At 34.1% G+C, this 25455-nt stretch overlaps 1 protein-coding gene across 1 annotated transcript in view; it reads right to left on the reverse strand.

The window, feature by feature from the left end:
• LOC149085456 (uncharacterized) overlaps positions 1–7399 on the reverse strand; it is a 130780-nt gene extending 123381 nt beyond the window's left edge. Inside the window, exons 1-2 of the mRNA XM_089233471.1 lie at positions 7177–7399; positions 2701–2886 (exon numbers count right to left, since the gene is read on the reverse strand). Coding sequence (XP_089089597.1) covers positions 2701–2886; positions 7177–7339 — 349 coding nt within the window. The 5' untranslated portion in view covers positions 7340–7399. The remainder of the gene's footprint in view (positions 1–2700; positions 2887–7176) is intronic.
• Between the last annotated feature and the right edge of the window lie 18056 nt (positions 7400–25455).

Consider the following 25455-nt stretch of genomic DNA (forward strand, 5'->3'; position numbering starts at 1 on the left):
CACAACCATAATTTTATAGGCGTTTTTCTATACTATTTATTTTTATTTTCTCCCTTCTCTAGCCACCTTTTTTTGCAATTTGCTTGTTGTGGTTTCTAACTCTGTATTAGTGTTTATCTAGAAATCTGGAGAAAAGGGGGAAGGGATATAGAAATTCCTCGAAAAATGAACACAAATACTACTACTAAACCATACGTGTACCTCGTCCATATTCCTTCTCCGGAACCTCTAACGAATTTGTACATGTTGGAATGTGCGTGTACATGTAGTGAAACCTGACGTGAAGTTTGTTTCTGTGTAATGTTTGTTATGCGTAGTGCTGCCATCTACCACCAGTTTTTTCTAGCTATGAGTGAAGTGTAAGGATTGAATAATTCTATCGTTGTAGGCCTGTTGCTCTCTGTGGCGAGTTTTTTCAATGCGGAGATCGGCTCGCATTTGCGCCTCGAAGTTGGGACCCACAGGAAACCAACTTCAGCCGACCACCACTACGGCGACAGTGGGGTTCGAATCCGGATCCTCGCGACGTGAATCCGTCACTATGACCACTATGAATTATGTACACTGCACTTTCAATTAAATTACACTGAACAACAAATTTTGACAAAATATGCGAAACGAAAACATGGTTGAATTCATGAACATGGTTGGTGCCGAACACGAATTTAACCATGAAAAAGCTTGATTGACTACGGTTTTCTCTGAAATCGCACATTTATATAATGTACACATGTATAATAACAGTACAATACATTGAAATGCGACATTAGGTATATAGAAAACAAAATAAAAATAAAAAACAGAAAAAACGGCACAAATATATAGAAATCTCACCAATATATAGAGGCACAACAATAATATACATAAAAACAGCACAAATACATAGAATGCAAATGTATTGCAGCATAATACTAGTTTGTAGTTTATTTATCGGCGTCTGGCACGTACTTAGTTTTGCATTGTGCTTGTACTGGACATAAGGAGCATCTTTTAAAATTGTTCAACATTAGTCAGCCAGCCGTGGCCAGCACCGAGGTTAACCATTTTCCCTGATAACGTACTATGGTCCTCATCACTTTTTTCAACATACAATAACGCTCGTAAAGTACTTTTTAACTGTTAACAGGGTAATATCTCAAAAACAAGAACCAGAACCGTCCTTAAGGGCGGCGTGCAACAGGTGGGGTCACACTGGGCCCCGCGTTTTTTGGGGTTTCGCACTTACGGTAATAATAATTTATTGTTTAAATTCTTAATTTTCATCAATTCTGGAATTTTTCATCTAGAAAGAAATAATTTTTTCTGGAAGTTTGCATTTTCATCTAAAAAGGAATTCTGGAAATTTGATTTTCATCTAGAAAAAAATAATTCTGGCATTATTGTTTTCAAAAATTGTGAATTTTAATCCATTTTGGAGTTTTGAATTTTCATGGGTGCTGGAATTATTTCTTTCATTTATTCTGAAATTTCATGAGTGCTGGAATTAATTATCTTTGTCAATGATTTTCCTTATTTTCGATGTATGAATTTTTGGATGCTGAACACTCTCACGGAATATATAAAATCGGGGCTAAGGGGAGCCGAAATTATTAAGATGCCTCTAGCCCCGCAATATTAATTTTGCACCGCACGGGCAGCGTAATTACAATCCCTACTTTCTTAGTAACACATGATTGGTTACTGTGAGCAAAAAAGCTAGCAAGACGTCACGAGAGGCGGAGTTTTGGGCGAAATTGAATTTTAAAGTTCATGAACGAAAAATGAAAGCATTTTTTATTGAATCAGTAAATGATACCTGGGCCACATCTGGGCGCTCGCTTCGTGATTTGCTATTATTGTCTTCTCGATGCACGTGAACCGCATTTGATTAAATCAGAAACAAAAATGGAAATATTTTTTAGTAAATCAGTAAATGACAGCAAAGATGGAAGGATGGGAAAAATGGGATGTGTACTATAGCCATTAGTCCAACGGTGGATGTCAGGTTCAAGCACAATTAAATCTATCTATTGTCAAACGTCGCCAGCAAAAATTTCACCATGAGTGACGTAATGGTTCATCACTCATTTCGGACAATCACGATGCGCTAAATTTCTACAATGTCGCTAGAAATGTAGGGACTATTTATAAGCCACCGGCGTTCGTCACTGGTAAGGGCGGCTCTGACAAGAACCAATAAAACTTTGTCATGGCGATATTCGCCTTCAGCAGGTCAAACCCATTAGAATTGTATATTTTTAAGTCAGACGCAATTTCATTGTTGTCCAGTGTTATTATTGAGTCTAATGTGTGCATTGGCCATTGGCGTACGCAAGGGGGGGGGGGGGTTCTTGAGCCGAGATTATTGTGTTATTTTGCAGGGAAAAACGTAAACCCCCCGTTTGGATGAAAAACAATTATGAACCCTACCTCCTTGAGAAAATCTTGCCTTCGCCTATGAATGTGGGTTTGAAAGTGTGTACTTTTTTTTTAAATTGCAAGAAACTGTCGGAGCTCTGTTTACATTCTTATTACGTGAAGTCATTTCGTATTGGCGTTCCAAGGTTCGTTAAACACTTTAACGGGGTTATTACAAGACTGCACAGTGTAAGTAATTCAAGGTACTGGAAATCAATAAGAAATGCATTTTTCTTTGTGTTAATACAACATCAACATTTTACAAGACGTTTGAAAGTGAAAGTAATTAAGAATAAAAAATACCGTCGAAAACGATTGGCTCCTTGTATCGAAAATACACCAATGATGGTAATCGTTCGGCTCCGTATTTTTCAACGTATGGTTTTTCTGTCGATGTCTTGACGAACTGCACCCCGATGTATTCTGCATCGTCATTGATTTTTTGGAGTTCTTCAAGAATTTTGTCGCACGTCCGACAGATTTTACTGTCTGAAAAAAAAAAAATTAATCTGGTGTTATTATGTGCAGGTTGCAAGAATCAGTTGTTCATATACAGGCTGCACAGGAAAGTCCCTTTATTCTGGAACAACTAGCGAACCGTTGATCCTAGAAGCATACATCTAATTGGGGAAAAATATTCAAATAACGTGCAGACCGCAGATACGTCATTCGTATTGAAAGATGTTGCATTGTTATTAAAATAAAAAAAATCAACTCTTTCTTTGTTCGCTCTGCTCAAAAAAATCCAATCAAGAAGTTGTTGTCCGGTCTCTCTTATAAATTTTTCATTTTTTTAAGTAAAAAAAAAATCCATGTTTCCAAGCGTAATATTCGCTGAGATATTTGAATTCAAAACTCTGAAAATGAGGGAAAGAACAGCATATGAAGCTTAGAATAAGCTTGTCCGTTAGTTTATGTGGTTTTCCTTTATTTTCAGTGATTTTTAAAATTCAAATATCTAAGCGAATATTGCACTTAGAAACATAGAAGTTTTTTGTTAGGTTCAGGAGAAAGAGAAAGAAGAAAAGAGAGAAAGAGAAGGCAACAATTTCCTTTAATTGGGATTTTTAGGACATGGTGACCAAATAAAAAATGAATTTTTTTTGTTCCCATAACTATACAACTCCTTGCAATATGAATGAGGTATCCGAGGTCCACACGCTATTTGTACACTTTCCCCAATCGGAAGTATGCCTCTAGGATCAACGGTTCGCGAGTTATTTTAGGATAAAGGGACTTTCCTATGCAACCTGTAGTATCTCAACAATCATAACCAACATTAAAAGTTTCAGTAAGTCTGAATACCATTTTAGTTCGCGTGGCATATTCAATATTTGAATAGGACGAATGCCATACTTTTACCAGCATCTTGTATATGAACCAGCGCTTCACTTTTACGGAAAAAAATATTTTTAGATAAAAAAAAATATTTGTCAACAAGTATAAGTTTCGTATATAATTTCTTCAAAATGATTATTGGCACATATAGTATAACTTCACTATTACAAATTTCATTTCCTTGGATCCAATCTGCAGTATACGTGAACGGTAAAGATAGATTTCATAAATTTTGTTCAATTGCGAATTTATCACATTTGCCTTTGATTATGCATAACTGACATTCCGTATTGGTAGATTTCATGAATTATAATGATTTCACCATATTTTTTGGCGACCATGCATAATCACTAGTTTTTACAAGTAAATATGATAAATCGTATATATTAATCGAATTTACCAGATACTTTATGCATAACCTTGAGTCTAAGATAGTGGGTTTGATAAATAATGCTTGTGGAGTGAATTTCATTCAGAGATTTATTTTATTGAATTTTAGTTAGTGGCTGCCGTGTTCTTCGAGTCCGAGACAAGGCCGTAGCGAGTGGGAGGACTTGGGGGTTTGGTCTCCCCCCGAAATGTGAGAAAATGACCGAAAAAAGGGAAAAAGATGGCCAAATCTATTGTTCTATCACTTTGGTCCCCCTCCCGAAATGAAAGTGGTCCCCCCACCGAACGAAATTTCTGGCTACGAGTCTGGTCTGAAAGGGTTCCAATACCGGACCCCCGGAATGCATCTTTTATTATCACAAGGGACCAGAAGTTCAGGCACTAAAAATTATAAAAATAGGCAGGCAAAAAGGTACTAAAAATTCTTACAATAGGCACTAAAAAAAAGACATTAATAATTTATACAAAAAAGGATAAGTAAGTAAAAACTAAGACATTGAAGGTCGGAAATATGACTGAAATGGCTAAATAATTTACTTTCGTCTGTGTTTCCATATTAGTTTATAATAATCGCATTATTATCCGAGCCAAGTTGATACTATCAGGATAAAAAAAATTATTGTGATCCTCCAAGCTTAGGTCATAGGCGAGATTCAAGGGCAACCATAAAACAATGTCGAAATAGGCATTACAGCAGGAAAAATTCAAAAAAGGCATTTTTACAAAAAAGTTTGAGAATAGGCTAAAAAGCATTTTATTTGCATTAAGCTATAACGTGTGTTTTGTCGTTTCCTTATATCCATTATCTCATTTTAATCCTATAAAATTTAAAGTATTATAAAAATTATTTAAATTATGATATTACGTAATAAACCGGGAATTCATTTTCTATCCGTTTTATCAAAAAATTCAATATCTCGAAATTCCAGATCTTTTTTCTCGTCAAATATGTTTTTTTTTGTTTCAATATTTATGACATTTTTTTTCATATTTGTGTATTATTTCATGCCACCTATTGCAAAAAAGTCAGTGGCCTCAATTAAAATGATTTATAATTGATAATGTAAACACATAAAAAAAATTCATAAAAAATAAATAAATAAATAAAAAAATTCAATTCTTACCCACACACATAAATTGTACTATAATCATTTTATTTCATAATAAATTAACTCACTATGAGAAAAGTGAAATTTCGTGTATTTTCATATTCTAATTAATCCAAAATTCACACATATTTTTATAAAAAATTTAAGCAGCAATTGAAAATTCAGAGAGAAACTGCTATTCTAAAAAAACATCATCTGAAATTTAGCTTTTTGAAAGTTTGTTTCCGTTATGACTAGTATGAAAATAAACGAAAACTCAAAAAATACTATAAATATATGTATTAGTATTTATAAGATGTGGTATCATGCGAGAAGCGTCATCTTGACTCTATATGATAAAGAAATTCTGACAAGTTAAGTGTATACACATACTGTACATATGTAACTAAAACGACATTTTGCTCTAAATAAAAACTTGGCTTGGTTTTGTTGAGCACGAGAAATAAAGAGCCAAACAGAATTTATTTAAAGAATCAACAGATGAATAAAAGTGAAACAGAATGAAAATGTAAAAAGCTGTGAATTAATAATGAAATTATTAAATACCCCGTTGAAGTTTTATTCGTTTTAAATAAAATCTCTCTTAATGTAATAAATACTTGTTCGTAGCATTTCTAACGTCTGACATTCACTTCCGTTCATTCGAAGTAACAGAATGGGATAAGTTTATTTATACAAAGGTTAGGCATAATTATAGTAAAGCTGTAATCTCAAAATTCGAAATGATCACAATTCTTAAAGACGTGATTGAGAACCTAAAATATATTTACGATTTTTCAAGTAGAATATTTGAAAATATTTTAAAGAAAGTAAATGCATTCGCGTCTGTTAACCCTTTCATTACTGGCAGTACTTTAAAGTACCGCCAAGATTTTAACCCCAGTAACATCTCTTACATACGTTGTTGGTATTCTGAAGTACAAAGGCTGTATAATTACTTTACGATTACCAGATGACAGCACAAGTGTGGGACAATTTGTTCATTAATAAAATTCAGTTAGATGTTTTGTCCCTGTGAAAGTATTTACTGCATTACACAAAAATGCAATGCAGTTAAACACGGCTTTTATAAAATTTTCTTTAAAAAAATGCATAAAATAAATTACGGCTTTCTTTGTGGTGAAATAAATAAATATTCATTATTATGTATTGTTCAACATATCTGAATTGATATTTTTTACTTTCATTGTAAGTGTATAGCGCTGACGAAACTTTCAAATACCACGTTAATTAATTCGTTGTGTACTAAATAATTGAAAAATTTATTACTTTTTGTTTTTAGGCTTTAATTAGAACTAAAATGACCTACCAAAAAAATTCACATGATAATTATTTAATTTTTTCATAATGTAACAGTGAAAGGGGTTAAAGCATTTTTACACATTTATACCATATCTGACACACATCTTACATTACTTGCTCATACACACTTGTTATGTTTACTTTACGTTTCTTTTTCATGGATTAGCTAGAGTGATTGCTGAGCAAAGTTTATTTTGTTTCTGCTAGAAAGAAACTTGAAATAGTTTAAAATTGTTTTTAAAACAAGAAGAAAAAGAAACACTATGTCTAACGTCCAAAACAAAATTTTAACCATGATCACCACCCTTTATTTCTTAGCTATGTATGAAGCTTCTTGTTTTTCACGTTGTCTTCAAAATCAGCTAAAAATAGCACCGTGTTCCTCTCTCTCTCTTTCTTAAGAAGAGAGTATACGGAATGCTTTCCTGCCGATGTGGTTGGGATGCAAGAGGCGGCTGAAGCAGAAGGCTAAAGTTTACCAGAATAGCGATACTGATTATAGAAGCTCTTGTCTTCGCCCTTGCTCTGCCCGCAAAACAAAGAGCCAACAAATTAAAAAAAAAATAAACAAAAACAAAAATGAGATTTTTTGTGAAATTTCTTAAGAATACGGAGAATCATCCGAAGACGAAATACTCACGGAAAAAAACGGCTAAAAATTGTTCGGTTTGGATGAGTTCTTCGAGACGGGTAGTGTCGACGTCTTCGATAGGGCTTTTCGGTTTCAGCTGTTTCCGGCGACATGTGTATTCCGAGATGTTCAACAGCAACAGCAGGAACACGACTCGCGTGATCCCCTTCATCGTGTGTTATGGAAGCTTGTGCCGTGTGTGGTGCCTTTCGGTGATCCTAGCCAGCAAAGATTCGCGCAATTTAAACTCGGCGCCCTCATTTACGCTCAACAGGGAGGTTGAAGAGTTTTTTCGTTGGAAAGGAAAGAGGGGGAGAGAGAAGAATGGTCACAAAAATGGCGTTAAAAAAAACGCTCAAAATCACGGTATTTCATTTTGCCCCTGACAGCCAGATGACAACAACAGTTTATCATTTTAAACGGTACACAACGTTTATTCAGCCGTACTAAAATAAAAAGAGAAAATAACTATAGTAATTGCGCTTGATGGCGAGATGCGATGGAAATAATGGAAAACGTCCCACAGATAGCAACATCGTTTTTGTTTTAATACTCTCTCAAAAAAACTTGATTTTTAAAAAAAAAATATTTTTCTGAAATTAAAACCTTCGTCTAATTTTTTGAAATAGTCTCTTAAGTATTTTCTTCTTTACAAATCTCAGTCTTATCAAATATTTTTAAATTGAGTCTTCTTTAATATCTCTTGGAACCAAACTTTTCTTGAATATTTTTATGAAATTAAACTTTTCTGTGGAATTGAAATATATTGTTAAATATGTTTTTGAAATTTAAAGAATTTTTAAAATATTTCTTCAAAATTTTAATTGCAATTTTATGTTATACTCCCTCTTAGTGGTCTTTCAACTATGTGATGAAACACTTAAGATTACACGAGAATGACCTTGAGCGGCATGAACTATTTTAGATACAAAATTTTCTTTAGATCAGAGGTTCTTAACCGGGGGTGCGGAAAAGCATTTTTCGGGGGTGCGAGGTTAGGAAACAGAAATTATATAACATATGAACTGATCCTTTATGAAAATTGAGATGATGAGAAAAATGGATTTTTTAATTCTTTAAAAAAGTATCAAATCATACCTCAAAAGTTTCTTTTGGGTTCGTTAGTGATTGAACTTGTTTCCCATTTCGACCGAGGAACAATACTATTAATACCTAAAATATTTTGCGGTTTGTTTACATTCGTGCCTCATGTTATTAGCATGCTGCGCTTGGATTTAATTCTGTCGTGAGCATGCCTCAAGAAAAACGTCAAAAAATTTAATCAAGGGCCATATTTATATTGTTGTTCCGGCTGGAATAAATAAGTGATGAAATTTTTTTACATTTATTCTTTTCCTCTCAAATTTCGAAAAATCATAGAAAATAATAATTCTTTTTAGTTTATTTTTTCATTAATTTCCAAAAAGAAAGCCGAAACTACTTATCAGCTATAACCAAAAAGAATTTAATAGTATGTGAAATAATTTATAAAAATTAATTAATGGATAATTAATGTTATTAATTATCAAAGAACTGAATTTTCTAACAAATAAGAAACTTCCCGGAGTGCGGGAAGGAAAAAGGGTTAAGAACTACTGCTTTAGATTGAGCAGATTATTCGGCACGGTTATACCCAAATAGTACGGAGCATTCTAAGATGCTGCGTGAGCACTTCGAAATTGGAGAGGGTGCCGGAAGTATTTGAAATTGCATTCTTATTCATAAGGATGCCACGAATGTAAAATAATTGAGAATCACTACCTTAGAACAATGAGTATTTTTCGAGACATTGTGGTTCATGATTCCGCATCAGTACTTTTCATTACTTTTTCATTAGTATACTTTTATTAAGTGAATTGCTCTCTATAACTTTGTGATTCTCTCACTCATAATCTATCTAACTTCTATTTGAAAATTGAAGAGTGCTCTCACTTTTTTTATGATTAATGTTGGGTTGACTGAGAATGATATGACCAATAAATAAATTCACTCCAGAAAATTTCTTTTCTCACTTGCCATAAAATTTTTCTCAATCTCTAATTGATCTCAATCTTCCGTTAATCAACCTTTAACGCACACATGAGCTTTAATATTTTAATATATTTTCGCTGTGGATGTTATTACCCCCTAATAATACAACGTTTGTATTTTTGTTTATCCGTTTATAAATTTTCCAGTCTGATGCGAATATTTTGATTTCTTTTATCGCGACCGATCATTATTTCAGTCATAACCAACACTTAATTTTTAACACTAAATCTATAGGAAAATCATAGCAAATTTTGGATGCCGGTAAAAAATCGATAAGAATCGAAATACGATCACTATCATTATGTATGTAGTTGTGCCTCGTAATTCGGCATTTATCCGTCACCGAACTGACGTCAAATAAAAAAAACTGTCAGATTGAGGGACAAAATTTTTATACATAATTTAGTAGTGTTTTAGAAAATCGATCAATTTACTCTGTTGAACCCTTCGCGCCCCCCATTTCACTCATCCTAACGGGTAAGTGAAGAGAAGTCACCCTGTTGTTTGACATAGCATAACGTATACATATGTTATGATATTAATAGCCATAGATATTGAAAACGATTTTCTTCGACTCTTTTCTACCATTTCCCGTCTCCTTTTCCTTGAATAGAGATGAGGAATAAAACATTTGAATTCTGCAATAAAAACCTCAAGTTTCTTAGTTAAACCTTAAAATTCAGCCCCAAATTTTTCTTCAGTCTTTGTTTGCTCTAGCACAGCGTTTCTCAACCTATGATACGTGACGATGGCATATGTGGTCCGCAGGCAAACTTGATAAATTTATTCACCCGTTGTAATTGATATCAGTAACGCCATGTGGGTTCAAGTAAAATAAAACCTTCATACTTAGGTTCCCCATACATCATCGAGGAGAGTATAGGAAATTACGATCCTAAATACGGGATATCACTAAATTTTTTTCAAAAATTTCAATTTATTGCTTTCAATGCAATTTGCTAACTGCTGCTAAAATTGCTGAAGGGTGTGAAAATAAAGGGCTGCTACAAATCACAGTAAATAAAAATGCATTTTTACGAAAAAATATTTAAATGGTTTGCTAACCATATTTTCATTGAGAAAAATAAAATTCGGTAAAACTGGGATCTTAAATAATAATCCGTAAAATATTTACGGGACATCGCCAATTGTCATCAAAAATGTCCGTCATATTTTTTTCAGACATTTTACTGGTCCTTGTTTTCAAAAAAGTTGAGAACCACTGCTCTAGCATATAATGACATAGCTTTCTGCACCACCTGAGAAGACCATGGATGCTTGTTCTACCTTTCAATCAATAAAACCGGCCTCGAGATATTGAATTTCTATAACTGAACTGAAATAATCCTGGAGTTTTACCTTTATTTTCAGAAATCCACCTAGCCTACTCACAGATAAGGGCCTCAGTTTATTGCTTTCCCTTTTTTTTGACGCAAGCGATGAGCAGCTTTTACATGATTTAATTAATCGAAGATCTATTTTTGTCGAAAATCTTCATTGTTCCAACAGCTACCCCTAGCAACCATAACCTTCTCTGAATGTTGCCAAAAGTTGCCACAAGTGGCTAACAACGTCATACTCTTTAACTATACATCTGTAATTGTTCTACCTTTCCGCATTCTATCTACTACTTCTTCTCTGTCAACTTTTCTTCGGGCCATTATTCCAATTTCAATTAAGAAAATAATATCTGTGAGTGCGTTAAATATTTACATTTCTGAAACACGTCAAATTGATCATTAACAACATGACTATTCACATAATTTCATGAGAGCGCATTCGTAATCCAATGGAATTCGACGGCTGAATTACGAGGAATCACTGTACAGTAAATTAGTTATCTTATTTAAATGTCGGTTTTTTGGATTTCATTGGTATAAACTGTAGGACTAGAACTGTGTTTAAAAGTTTAAGCAAAGACAATAGAAATCAAAAAACCGTAACTGCATTCAATAGTGTTAAAAAAAAGTATAATAAGCGTATTCAAATATGTGAAGAAAAGAATGCAAGTTAGCCTTATGTTCGTATTTAATAGTTTTAAGGACAAATAAAATAAAATGTATGAACCCTACCAATTTTAATCAACACTTGAAAGAAATTAAAATCAAAAATCAATGAAATATATCTTAACAAACTCACCGACATAACACAAATGTTATGCCAATCAGGTTAAGGGGTTTCATACCTATTAACATGGTGAAAAACTATGCTCTAATAGCCATCTCCCACCTGTTGCTTGCGAGCCCCATGGTGCTTCCCGAAGCATCAAGAGTGCTCTATGTTCGTGTCTGATTTCGTGCTCACGAGCATTTGATAAAAGCTTCAATTACATCCAAGGAATTACATCTGTGAAAATTACATCCAAGGGTTACAATTATGTAGATTTCAGGCATACTTATGTAAAAGTTGTCGTGAGGGTGCTCCTCGTTTGATGATGGGCATAGGCAGTGCTCGCGGCTAAATAAAGGTTGAATTATTTGATTTGTTTATTTATTCATTGATTTATTTCAAATTTTTTAAATATATTTTTGATTATATATACTATCTTATTGTCAGTATGAAGTTTTACATATCTCTGATACTTAATTTTTTGTAAGTTTTCAAAAAAAGCATAAAAACAGCTTGAGGTATGATGAAATACATGACATCATGACGTCAAATAAACGACATCAACGTTATTTTGAATAAAAATTGATTGATACAGTATTTTATCATGCGCATAAGCTGTTTTTTGAAAATTTACAAAAAACTAAATATCAAAGATATGTGAAACTTTATACTGGCATAGGATTGCGCCTATAAGCAAAAACGTGTGTAAAAAATTTGAAATAAATGAATGGTTAAATAGTATTTTTAATAATATTTCTATATTAGAGGACAGTTTTTTTTGACTGACGTTGCATTTGCGCAACGCTTCGTTTAAAAATTTCTTTCACAGATACTTTTCATTCAAATTTTTGAATGAAATGAACATTTGGAACTAAAGGGTCTAATGAGTGCATAGTATTTTTTTAAAATTTCTTTGTAATGAAATTTGATTTCTTATGATTTTTCAAAAGGAAATTTTCAGAAATTTTATTCTGATTTTCTATCTGAAATTTTTTTTTCGTGGCCATGAACAGAAATAAATTTTTTTAAAATAGAAAAAACATAATTTTTACCAAATTTTTTTTTATCACATGGTACACGAGGTTTCCCACAATTATAATAATTAATTATTTTGATTAAACTAAGATAATTAATTTACATTAATTAGAAAGTAAATTAATCGGAAATTTACATTAATTACATAGAAAATTATACTAAATTGATGTCTAATTTACTGAAATTTTTTGGTCGCAACTTGTAAGAACGGTCAAAAATGGGTTAAAACGGGTGGGACCCCTCAAATGTAATTTTGGATGCGAGCAAATAGACAGCATAACGAACTTATTACGACTTGCAAGATATCGAAGAAACATAAAATCTATATAATGATTCTTTTATAGCATTTCTTTTTTAAAAATACAATTCATTTTATGCAGAGAAAGAAACTTTGACTGGTTTTATTCAAAGAAATATGTTAAAATTTTTTAAAGACAAATATACAGTATTTTTTTCTTTCACTGGCTAGATGTTCTGAAGACTGCTCTCCATCGCAATGCCAAAACGCGTGAAATTAGTGAAAGAAAATTGATATTTGTTTTTTAAAATTTTTAAAAATTTAATTTTTTTTTCAGTTTTTTATGTAGGAAGTGTGAGAATGTTTTATGGAATAATGGGATGATAATGAATACCGGGTTCACTTCAGATATGGCCGCCAAGTGGAATAGTGGTAAACTTCCGGCATCCCTCGCTTTACGCGATTTCACTATAACGCGATTTTGAAAAGTTGATTTTTGAAATCGTAAACTGCAAGATTTAGCCTGGAGTTAGATGATAATTTTGAAAATAGACTTGCAAATCAGATATACCATACAGTCAAACTCGATTATAACGACCTCGGTTGTAACGATACTTCAGATATAACGCCAATAATTGTTTGACCTGGCTGATTCCCATAGAGAATAATGTTAATGAAACTTGCTTATAACGTCGATGAAAACGCAACGACCTCGGATATAATGAGACCTTGCGTTTCTATAGTGGTTTCCCAAGAAATTATAAGAAAAAGAGTTCATAACGTAGAGGAAATGTTCGGATATTGCTGTACACAATAGGGAAGGGTTGGTTATGCCTAAATGGCATCGGATCACCATATTGTACTGGAAAAGTCAATAAAAAAACTTGCATTTTTCAGATTCAAATTATTCCTTAATTTTGATTCCGTTATTTGTTGTCCATCGTAGAGGTACGATTCCACTTTAAAAATGCTCGAAAGGCGTTCAAACATTACCCTGTACCAGTTTCCAAAGGCGGCGCGGTAGCCCAGTCGATAAGATACTCGCCTACAGTACCAAAAGATGTTTAGAGGTGTCGCGAGTTCGGTACCCGGTTCGTCCTTGTCAGAAAACTTTCCTGCCACAGGGGAACAACAGAAACGGCGACATGACCGCAGAAAAAATTGCTACCGCAGGGAGTCCCCCATCGAGGCGTTAGCGCACCAACCTCTCGATGAGTATAAAAAGCAAGCCTGCCGTTCGGAATCGGTAATAAATTGTAGGTCCCGGGGTCTAATTAGCTCTCGTGTGAAGAAAATGACCGTAGTGCGACAAAAATGATCAAATGATAAGTTTCCAAAGTGAGAATACAGTATGTCTCAAAATAAAAAAAATTCAATTTTTGAACGGTCCCCTAACTTTTAATTAGAAAATTGTTGCCCTGTCTTTTTTATTGAACCCAGCAAAAAAATTAAATGTTTTTAACTTGAATATTCCCTGAGATATTCTAATTCAAAAATCGGAGAAAAATTGTGAAACAACAGCAAAAACTAACGGACGACGCCCCTTTCCCTCATTTATGCTGTCCTTTCCCAACTTCTCTCCGATTTTTTAATTCGAATATCTTATCGAATATTGCAGTTAAAAACATAGGATTTCTTTCATTGGACTCAACAAAAAAAGACAGGGCAAGGACTTTCTAATTGGAAGTTAGAGAACAGGGGACCGTATAATAATTTAGATTTTTTTTATATTGTGACACTGTATTTTCACTCTCAAAACTGGTAAGGGTAATTTTTGAACACATTTTGCGCATTTTTTAAATTGAAACCATATCTCTACGACAAGTGGTTGATGAGATAAAGGCCGCATTAGCACTTACAGGACACCCTGTATATTCTATTGAGAGATTAAAAAAAAGATTTATCACGTGCTTCACGCCCCGACTTGCTATAAGTATAACTCCGTTTACGGGACATTACGTATTTTCCGGTACTTTTTCCCGACTTTTTTTTATTATAAAATTGTCCCGTTTCTTTTCCCCTTTTTCAAATCTTACTTTTAATTAACAATCTTAACTAAAATCAGGGATGGAGATAATTTGCATAATTTATAAATCTTATCATAAATTAATATGACTAATATTCATCTCACACATTATTTGTCATGTCTAATTTTTTCTTTTTTAACTTGCCGTACCACTTTACTTCCAGCCAGGGGTTATGTATACGTAATGATTGGCAATTATCGTTGACAATTGGGAACATTTTTAGCGAGAATTGGCGAAGTTTCTTATGTATGATCCCAATTTTCTATATTTTGCTTATGAAAATATGATTAACCCAATCATTACGAAGAGTTGGTGTATGGTATTTTGATTGCAACTGACTATACTTTTAAAGGTTGAAATGTCTTTGAAACGTCAATCTCTATTGTAACGACACTTCGGTTATAATGAAAAAATTTCTTGGAACAATCAATATCATTACAACCGAGTTTCACTGTAGTTAAAATGACAAAATCCGTTTCATTTTATGATTTAGTTGAGACAAATGTGAGAGAAACACTCAAATCTAATTCACCAGATCTCGCATCTCATCTTTGACAAAACACATCTTTATCAATTCAAATCTTCTGGTGACATTGACAATACTATCAGAATTTTAATCAAAGAAAAATATCCTAATGAAACTAGAATTGTCATATTTGCGAGGGGCATTCAGAATTATCTGACAATTCTCTTGCTACTGAAGTTTTCATAAAGAGACAAAGAACGCTGCTTGTGAGATGAATCTCTACTATATCATTAAAAAAAAGTTATCAGACTATCATACCAGGCTCTCAGGAAAGAAAACACCCACACTTACTAGAATTAATCAGAAGTATTGTAGTAATATTGTGAGAAGACACAAGTAAAAAAGTATAAATTAAATTAATTCAATCTTGTCAATTTTCTATAAAATGTTACTGGAGTGAACTTTGATAACATTTTTTGGTAGAAAGTGTCTCAAAATGGTGAAAACAATAATAATTTTTGGACTACTTATGTAATTTTCTATGAAAAGTCATTTTTATGTCAAATTGTAAACAAAATTCATGTAATATTCGAAACACGATTGCAAAAAATTTTATGAATGAAATGTATTTTTTTTCACAGTAGATTTGGCTAGTGATGATGCAAGATTTCATTTTACATATCGTGTATAAAACACTCTAATTAGACAAATACAGGGTGTTCTGTTAATGGATCGATAAACTCAGAGGGTTGTTAGTAGGCACTAAGAGGAGCAAAAATTGCAATGGAACATGGTGCCGCAAACCACGTTGAGCGGGTGAAAATCGCGACAAACGCATGCAGGCTGAGTCCAGACGAGACGAAAGGTGGATGTCAGTTAATCGCTGAATGCGTTTGTGGATTCGCTCACCATATCTGATGTTACCGTCATTTATGCGACGCCTAAATGAATGAACGCCAGGGTCTCTGCCACCGGACTTATCCCGTTGCCGAGATCTCTTCCAGCGAGAACAAAGTGAACATCCTTCTCTGGAACAAAGTGAGTGCACCTTATAGTCTAAGTGTGTAGCTAGTGTTGTGTATGATATTTCAGTGCTGCCATCTATACTTCAAATTGTGAGTGAAGTGTAATGATTGAATATTTGTAACGTTGTAGGCTTGCCGCTCTCTGTGGCGAGACTTTTTAACGAGGAGATCGGCTCGCATTCGCGCCTTGAAGTTGGGAACCACAGAAAACCAACTTCAGCCGACCACCACTGCGGCGCCGGTGGGGTTCGAACCCGGATCCTCGCGATGCGAGTCCGTCACTATGACCACTCGACCACCACAGCGGCTTATGCGACGCCTGTGGACACACCGGAGGATCTCATAGCACGGATTGTCGTTGCTGCGGCAGACATGAAAACATACCTGGTATCTTCGAGCGTGTCCGGGAATCGTTTTTACGTCGTTGTAGACTGTGCAATGACGTCAGCGGCCGCCACTTCCAACAACTTTAGTAATAATTAAGCAAATAAATCTTTTTGTAGTTATTATTGTACTTCCAGCGTGACGTCTAAACCTGTATGCGTTTTTCGCGATTTCCACCCTCTCAACGTGGTTTGCGACTCCATGTTCCATTGTAATTAATGTTCCTCTTGATGCCTACTAACAACCATCTGAGTTTGTCGGTTCATTAACAGAACACCCTGTATGTGTGATAGACCTTAGATTCTGGTACAAAATCTTAACAATGTACTGCAAAATATCATATAAAAATTTTGTAATGATGTGTTTTCAATCAACTGATTTTTAGAAATCATGTTTCAAATTCAATAAAATGTCAAAGATAGCATTCTTTGTAAAAAAAGTTGAAAATTTTTATTCACGGGTTACTTGTAGGTAAAAATTCAACACTAAAGTTAACGTAACTTCGGTTCTAAAAGCGTCATATAAAAAAAACTAGGTCTGTTTCAGAATCACAAAAAATGTGGTTTTCATAAAAAATAAAAATAAAGAAATCAATATTTTTTCTTCCATAATGACGTTTTAAAGATAGTCGGATACCTTAAATTCACGAGATTTATTTAAAAGTTTAAACAATATTAGAGTTCATTTAAAAGAAATTATTCTGCTCTGCTAGAAGTTAGGTTTATTTTTTTTCACCTTTCTGAATAAAACCCCTCTATCCAGAGGCAGATTTAACGGCGGACACACCGGGCGCGCGCCCAAAGCCCCGACTTCTAAAGGGTCCCGAAAAACCAAAACTTCACATTTTTCTAATTTAAGGGCCCCAATATTTTCTTTTTCGCCCGGGGCCTCCACCGAATTTAATCCGCCACTGCCTCTATCCCTATCTCACCCATGTTTAATTCAATTCACTTTAGTTCAAGTTCGTTTAACGAGATTATTTTGAGGAACCAGTTAATCGCGTAAAGGGACGCTTGTACTTCGAAATTCCCCCATGATACTGTCAACACCTTCTATAGCTGGTGTTGATACTGTGCAGTGAGTGTCATCGATTGTTACCATAATTACGTCTGCTACAGAGGAGAAGATTTATTTTTCAATTTTCAGACATTTACTCACACAAGCTTTTATCAATCAATCAAACTTTGTTGTTTTGGGCCAAATGCCCCGTTATAAAGAAACAAGTAAAGGTGAACAATTAGTTTCTGCACGATAAAATTGGAATGTATGTATGAAGGAAAAAGGTAAGATGCACATGCATGATAATTTGTTCGACAAAAAAATAAAATAATTAAAAAACAGACAAATCATGTATGAAAAATTGCCCACATAAATTTTAAAAAAAATTACACAAACATGCTTAAAAAAATGAAATATGTATAAGATAAAACAGTCGAACACACACACAAAAAAAATTATTTTTAAAGACGGAGAGTTATACTAATTTATTCAAGAAACTAAAGTTTAACAGTAGATAAATTATAAAAAAACAATGAAAAATATTAATTAACAATAGAGAAGGGGAGGAGGAGAATAACAGATAGAGTGTTCATTTTCAGTTCAACATGACAGGTGAATCTTGCCATTACAAGCTTTTAGATTGTATATTTAAAAAAATTATTGGAAGAGAGTGTCTAATAATTCGAAACTAAGCACAATGCACATCACGAGTTGCATTTCATTATACTGCGCTTATTTTTCAGCTGCGATTCTTCGGATAGGATAATAGTTTTTCAGATAGTTGGTCGAATTATATGGAGTGCTATTATCATATCACTTGTGCTTTGCACCATCTACTGTACCACGTGAAGACGATGCCGAAAACCTCTTCAAGACATTACGTTGTCAGAAGAAAGAAGGGGACAGGTCTGGAAATATAAACTGAAGAGCCAAAAAAACTGGTGCAGGCATGCGTATGCAAATAACGAGATATGAAACCAATCAGAGTACGGCGCTGCGGTCAGCAACGCCTATATAACACAACAAGTGTCTGGCTTAGTTGTTAGATCGGTTACTGCTGTTACAATGGCAGGTTATCGAGATTTAAGTGAGTTTGAACGTGGTGTTATAGTCGGCGCACGAGAGATGGGACATAGTATATCCGAGGTAGCGATGAAATTTGGATTTTCACGTACGACCATTTCACGAGTGTACCGTGAATATCGGGAATCCGGTAAAAAATTAAATCTACGACAGCGCTTCATGCAAAAGATCATGCAAGAACGGGACCAACGACGACTGACGAGAATCATTAAACGTGACAGACGTACAACCCTTCCGCAAATTGCTGCAGATTTCAATGCTGGGCCATCAGCAAGTGTCAGCGTGCGAACCATTCAATGAAACATCATCGATATGGGCTTTCGGAGCCGAAGGCCCACTCGTGTACCCTTGATGACTGCACGACACAAAGCTTTACGCCTCGTCTGGGCTCGACAACACCGACATTGGACTGTTGAGGACTAGAAACACGTTGCCTGGTCTGACGAGTCTCGGTTCCAATTGCTTCGAGCTGATGGACGTGTACGGGTATGGAGACAACCTCGTGAATTCATGGACCCTACATGTCAACAGGGGACTGTTCAAGCTGGTGGAGGCTCTGTGATGGTATGGGGCGTGTGCAGTTGGCGAGATATGGGACCCCTGATACGTCTAGATACGACTCTGACAGGTGACAGGTACGTAAGCATCCTGTCTGATCACCTGCACCCATTCATGTCCATTGTGCATTCCGACGGACTTGGACAATTTCAGCAGGACAATGCGACACCCCACACGTCCAGAATTGCTACAAAGGGGCTCCAGGAACATGCTTCTGACTTTAGACAGTTCCGCTGGCCACCTAAATCCCCAGACATGAACATTATTGAACATATCTGGGATGCCTTGCAACGTGCTGTTCAGACGAGATCTCCACCCCCCTCTTACTCCTACGGATTTATGGACAGCCCTGCAGAATTCATGGTGTCAATTACCTCCAGCACTTACCTTCAGACATTAGTCGAGTCCATGCCACGTCGTGTTGCGGCACTTCTGCGGGCTCGCGGGCGCCCTACACAATATTAGGCAGGTGAACCAGTTTTTTTGGCTCTTCAGTGTAATATATTGTGTGTACTATTATACAAATACAAAGGCCACAACAGACAAAATTCCCAACAAGGTGGCTGAAGAAAAAAGATGCCCATAAAAAATATGGATGTCGAGAATACACATCTAAACTATATAGAAAATACAGCAACCTGATAAGAGCATATTCTCTGTAAACCTACCTTGATCTGGGACAGAAAAGAAAGATTGCATCTGTGACTTTCGTAAATGGACTACGACGCCACTATCACCAACTATAAAAAAAACAAAGTTTTGGATTTTTATTGTCATAGGCTCATTAAATATTGTTTTTGATCAATTTTATTTGGTTTCCTTCATTTGGAGAAGGCCCTATTTTCCATATATAATCACCCTAATTTTTCATTTTTTTTTAAATACCGTAACATGTGGGGCTACTTTGCACTGTTTTTGAGAGTTTATTAGGGAAAACTCTGATAGGCATAGCAAATATATAAAACAATTTTTGAAAATGATGTTGACATATTCTAAGATAATATGAGAACACACGTCTATATATTGCCATAAAAACCATCATATATTTTTTTTAATTTTCATGAATTTTTTAAAATATTGGTGCACAGTAACCCATAGGAGCGGGTTACTTCGCCCCACCTGATATAATGCTTATTTCTAATCAAGACAATATTTTGGAGCACTGTCGACCCACTTAAAATTTATTGTGTTATGACATAGTACTACGGGAAACTGACAGGAAATGAAAAAATTCAGTCGTTTTTTGACTGCAAAATGCAAGATGAAAAATTTCCGTCAAAAATTCCAGGTGAAGTCAAGTGGCACAGATATGTTTAACAAAAGCTATCCAAAATGGCGGAGGCATCAGTAACTCAAGTATATGAGTTGACAGATGATGTGTTCTGCGGGCAAAATCAAAACTGTTTGGAAATTTTCATTAGAATAGCTGCTAGGAAACGCTGAATCTTTCTTCAGGATTGGTGCAAAGTAACTCCTGCAGACGCAAAGTAGCCTCGGATTACAGTATTATTTTTTGTCAGATATAATTACTAGTATTTATCCCCCGACCATGTAACTTGCGTCACCACACGGGGTTTCTCACAGTAGGTCGCGACTCTGCCCAGACAATCTTGCTCCAGACTCTGCCACGAAGCTGGGCTGGAAGAGATCTCGGCAACGGGATAAGTCCAGTGGCAAAGTTCTGGCGTTCATTCATTCAGTAGGTAGCGACGATAACCCCCCCCCCCCAGCACAAGAGAGAAACGCTGCCGTGCACCCAGCCCCACGCTAGCCGGACGACCACTAGCCGAGGCCCCCTTCCCCAAGCCCCAAGACAACAACGCCTATAGCTCCATTTACATATTTCCTTTTCAAAATCACACAGATTACATTTTAACTCGGGTAGCACCATTAACTTTACGTGAGTAGGAACTTGATGTCCCCCTTGGTTAACAATTTACATTACAATGATAACACAACAATTTACATTACAATTCATATTACATTACAATGATAACACAACAATTTACATTACAATTCATATAACATTACAATGATAACACAACAATTTACATTACAATTCATATTACATTACAATGATAACACAACAATTTACATTACAATTCATATTACATTACAATGATAACACAACAATTTACATTACAATTCATATTACATGACAATGATAACACAACAATTTACATTACAATTCATATTACATTACAATGATAACACAACAATTTACATTACAATTCATATTACATTACAATGATAACACAACAATTTACATTACAATGATAACACAACAATTTACATTACAATTCATATTACATTACAATGATAACACAACAATTTACATTACAATTCATATTACATTACAATGATAACACAACAATTTACATTACAATTCATATTACATTACAATGATAACACAACAACTTACATTACAATTCATATTACATTACAATGATAACACAAAAATTTACATTACGATGATAACACAACAATTTACATTACAATGATAACACAAAAATTTACATTACAATGATAACACAACAATTTACATTACAATGATAACACAACAATTTACATTACAATAATTACATAACAATTCACACATTATTTCCTTTTCAGAACTACAGAATTATAGCTTACATTTTACCCCGGGCTACACCATTAACATAACGCGAGCAGGAATTTGGTGTCCCCGGGATTATTAACGCAATAACTGGAGTATATATTCACAAACCAGGTTACAAATTTTCAAATATGTCATAGCATACTAAAATGAGCATAGAAATCCATATGTTGCAATAGATCACAAATCGTAACCCTTCTACGAAGGGTTGTTTATACATATTCCAAAACAAATTATTTGCACATTGACTGGAACATACTGTCTCAAACCAGTTCAAAAATTAGATATGTTCAAATATAATAGCATGAATAAATTAGTAAGTGTAAAAACTGAAATGTCATACATTAAGCCACTACTTACGCATCAGTATATTACTCCTCCCTTACATAGCTTGCTATATTTATATGTTCCAAAATCATATGCTTTAATTATTATATATGGGATTCATCAATCTTTCAAATATTGAGTATGTGATTCACACCGATAATCTGTTCTGTCTATATTATTTTTACATCGACTGGAACATACTGACGCAAACTACAGTAGTTCGAAAACAGTATGAGCTTATTTAAATATTACGTCGTGAATAAGTAAAAAATTGATACGTTACATGTTGAACTCGATTTACATGTCCTTGTTTCACATTTCTTACAGCAAGCTTTTACTTATAGACGTATTATATTCCAATTTGATTTCAATTCCTTTACACATACTCCAACAATGTTTCAAATATTTGACCTGTGTTTCAAAACGTATTAATTGACTAAATTAAGCATTCACTAGAACATACTGTTGCCAACCTGTTCAAAATTGATGTAGTACACTCAAATATTATCAAATATAAAAAAGAGAATTTTGGCATATTGTTTGGTGTATACGCATTTATTGGACTATATTTGCACGTCATTGCTACAAAATCTTTCCATATACAAATTAATTTTAACATGTTATATACTCTAAATATTATAGATCTACTCGAACTGTTCCTAAAATATTGATGATGAACTCCGAAATATACCATTTGCGCTGCAACTTGAACATACTGATGTAAAAATTCCTAAAGTAGCATGAATATGTTTATATATTGAAATTAAAATAAACTAAAATTTTTCAGCGTGTTATTTGTTAATATTCAATGTCCACATTATCACTACTCATTTCATACAAAACTTGCTAACGTACTACATTGCTATATGTATATTGCTGTATATAGATTATCTTTATACATGTTATCCTGTAGCCATATATATATACATATATATCTTCATTTGAATTACATTCAAAACATGTTATTGCATATTATTTATATATTATTAACACATCGTTTGAAACACACACATGCCGATCATTTGGATAAGAAAGAAGGCGCAGATATGATATTTATTTTTAAATACTGTAAATTTATCATGCAAGGACACAAGAATTCAAATTTTATAAAAATACAAACAGGTGTCAGGTCTCTATCATCTTTTAAATTGGAATAATAAAAAAAAATGAAAATGGTATATTCCATAATCCCCACGCTTCGTATATTACTTTATTCAATTTTTTTTTCTCTCTCTCATTACCCATTTTATTTCTTTCTCTTCAATAGTTAGTTCATTACAAACTTTTTTTTCGATTTATCATTTATATAATTAATCTTTAAAAATATAATCTTTAAAAACTGTTTATTTTACTTCACCATTTTTTCTTCTGGCGATTTTCTTATTGTCTTCATCTTCATTAGGATATGATAACCCAGAACATTGTATGAAGAATCTAGTCCACATTTCGGGGATTAAAGAGCATATCAATCAGGATTGACATAGGCCAAAAAAAGTGTTCAGTTTTTCAAGTGAATTCACGATACTCTCATTTGGTTAGTCGCAGTTATTTTTCCTGTCTGTTATAAAACCATAAATCATCTATTAATAAGTAAACAAATTAATTTACACAAGCTATATAATGTTTATAATGTGACATGGTATATTATATTTTTGCTTGTATTTTTCCTGTACACACACACACAAAGGATACTTTAGAACAGGAAAGTTTACTATTCTAAAGATGTATGTCATAGCTTTTGACATCGTACTATTGAAACAATGAAATAAAATATTGATATGTTCGCTAGATATTGTATGAGATTTCGAAATATGGTAAAATACAATTTTCATAAATCGCATAAGAAATTTAGTAACGAAGTACAGTGCACGCCGCTTAATTCGATCACAGTTTGCTCACGAACGGGACAACTCCGTTTTTCTTTCCCACAGTTGCATAATATTCAACCCTATCGTTTTTTTTCATACTGTTTTAAATTATTATATTTCATTATATTTTTCTTACAAGTTGGAACCCTGAATTTTTTTTAAAATCATTATTCAGTCATTGTGAGGAGTTAGAATGGAGCCATCTAAAGTGTAAGATTCCTTGATAGACTGGTTATATTTTTGGAGATGATGATTACAAGGAAGAAAATTCATCTCTGCTCCCACGGGGACTCGAACCTCGTTTCCTCGTTTTCCGGGTCTTTCGAGAAATATAACCAGTCTTTTCCGAGGAATCTTGTATTAAGAAGTGGCGAGGACATTTTTATTTACATGTCGCTATCTGGTGGCCTATATCATTCATGAGCTATTAGTTTATTGCTGCCGCAGTCCATGCATGGAACCTTTCAATATATACATACGCTCCAAGGGAGCAATACGCTATCTGTTCCCATAGTGTAATTGGTAGAGCACTCGTCCGGCAAACGAGAGACCGTTGTTAGAGTCCTCGTCGGGGCAGAGTTGAATTTTCTCTCTTGTAATCATCATCTGCAAAAATATAACCAGTCTTTTTCCAGTCTTTAACCAGACATTTCTACATACATCTAAAGTGTATTACGAATCACATTAATTTTTTTTATTGTACGCTACGTTTCATAGATCCCTTGAGAAACTATTTTTGGTCGAGTAACTATGAATCTGGTCGACTGAAAGAAACTAACCAACAACTGAAGGGAAAAGTTCTTTTCCATCTTACATTTGCTTCCACTATAGGAAAGCTATTGAAAAAACACACACGTATATGGATCATAGCAGCCACTACAGCCGGATTAAGACATTGTGAACTGAGTACGGAAATTTTGTAAACAAGAGAGGGGTACACATCCTGATCTCCTACATAATCTTGCAGGTTGAGAATATTTTTTAGGGGAAAAAGTAAGTCTGGTTCAACCCTAGCTTCAAATGGGCATAAATAAATTTGGACGGGAAAAAAAATAATAACAAACTGAAATCCTAATAACTACAAATTTTTTCTTAGGTCCGCTCCGTATTTTGCAAAAGTAATAACTTCACATGAACGATAATATTACCCGTGATACCGATAGGTGGCGTCTACTGTACTTTGAAGGTTTTGGTGCAAAAATTAATAGCCATCGAAATAACAAAGATTTCATTTAAAAGAAGATTTTAGATTCAGCAAAGTACAAATTGTGTTAACAAAGTAAATGTAGCTTATTATACCGACTTTTTTATTTTGAGGAAGTGTTCATTCAATGCATAACTAACATGATAAATACAATGAGTAAATATAAATCCTTATAATTTATTTTTAATTTCTATGAAATGACTCAATGAAAATGTAAGAAAACGTGGAACTGCATATATAGCAAAGCCTACAATCGAAAGAGCTAACTCAAAAACTGTTTATCTAGCAGCAAAGCAAACGTTCTCTCGGATTAGCAG

Source organism: Pholcus phalangioides, unplaced genomic scaffold (assembly GCF_987345545.1).
Source record: "Pholcus phalangioides strain wild (caught in Gottingen) unplaced genomic scaffold, Ppha-v1.0 ptg000007l_1, whole genome shotgun sequence".
Taxonomy (NCBI): domain Eukaryota; kingdom Metazoa; phylum Arthropoda; class Arachnida; order Araneae; family Pholcidae; genus Pholcus; species Pholcus phalangioides.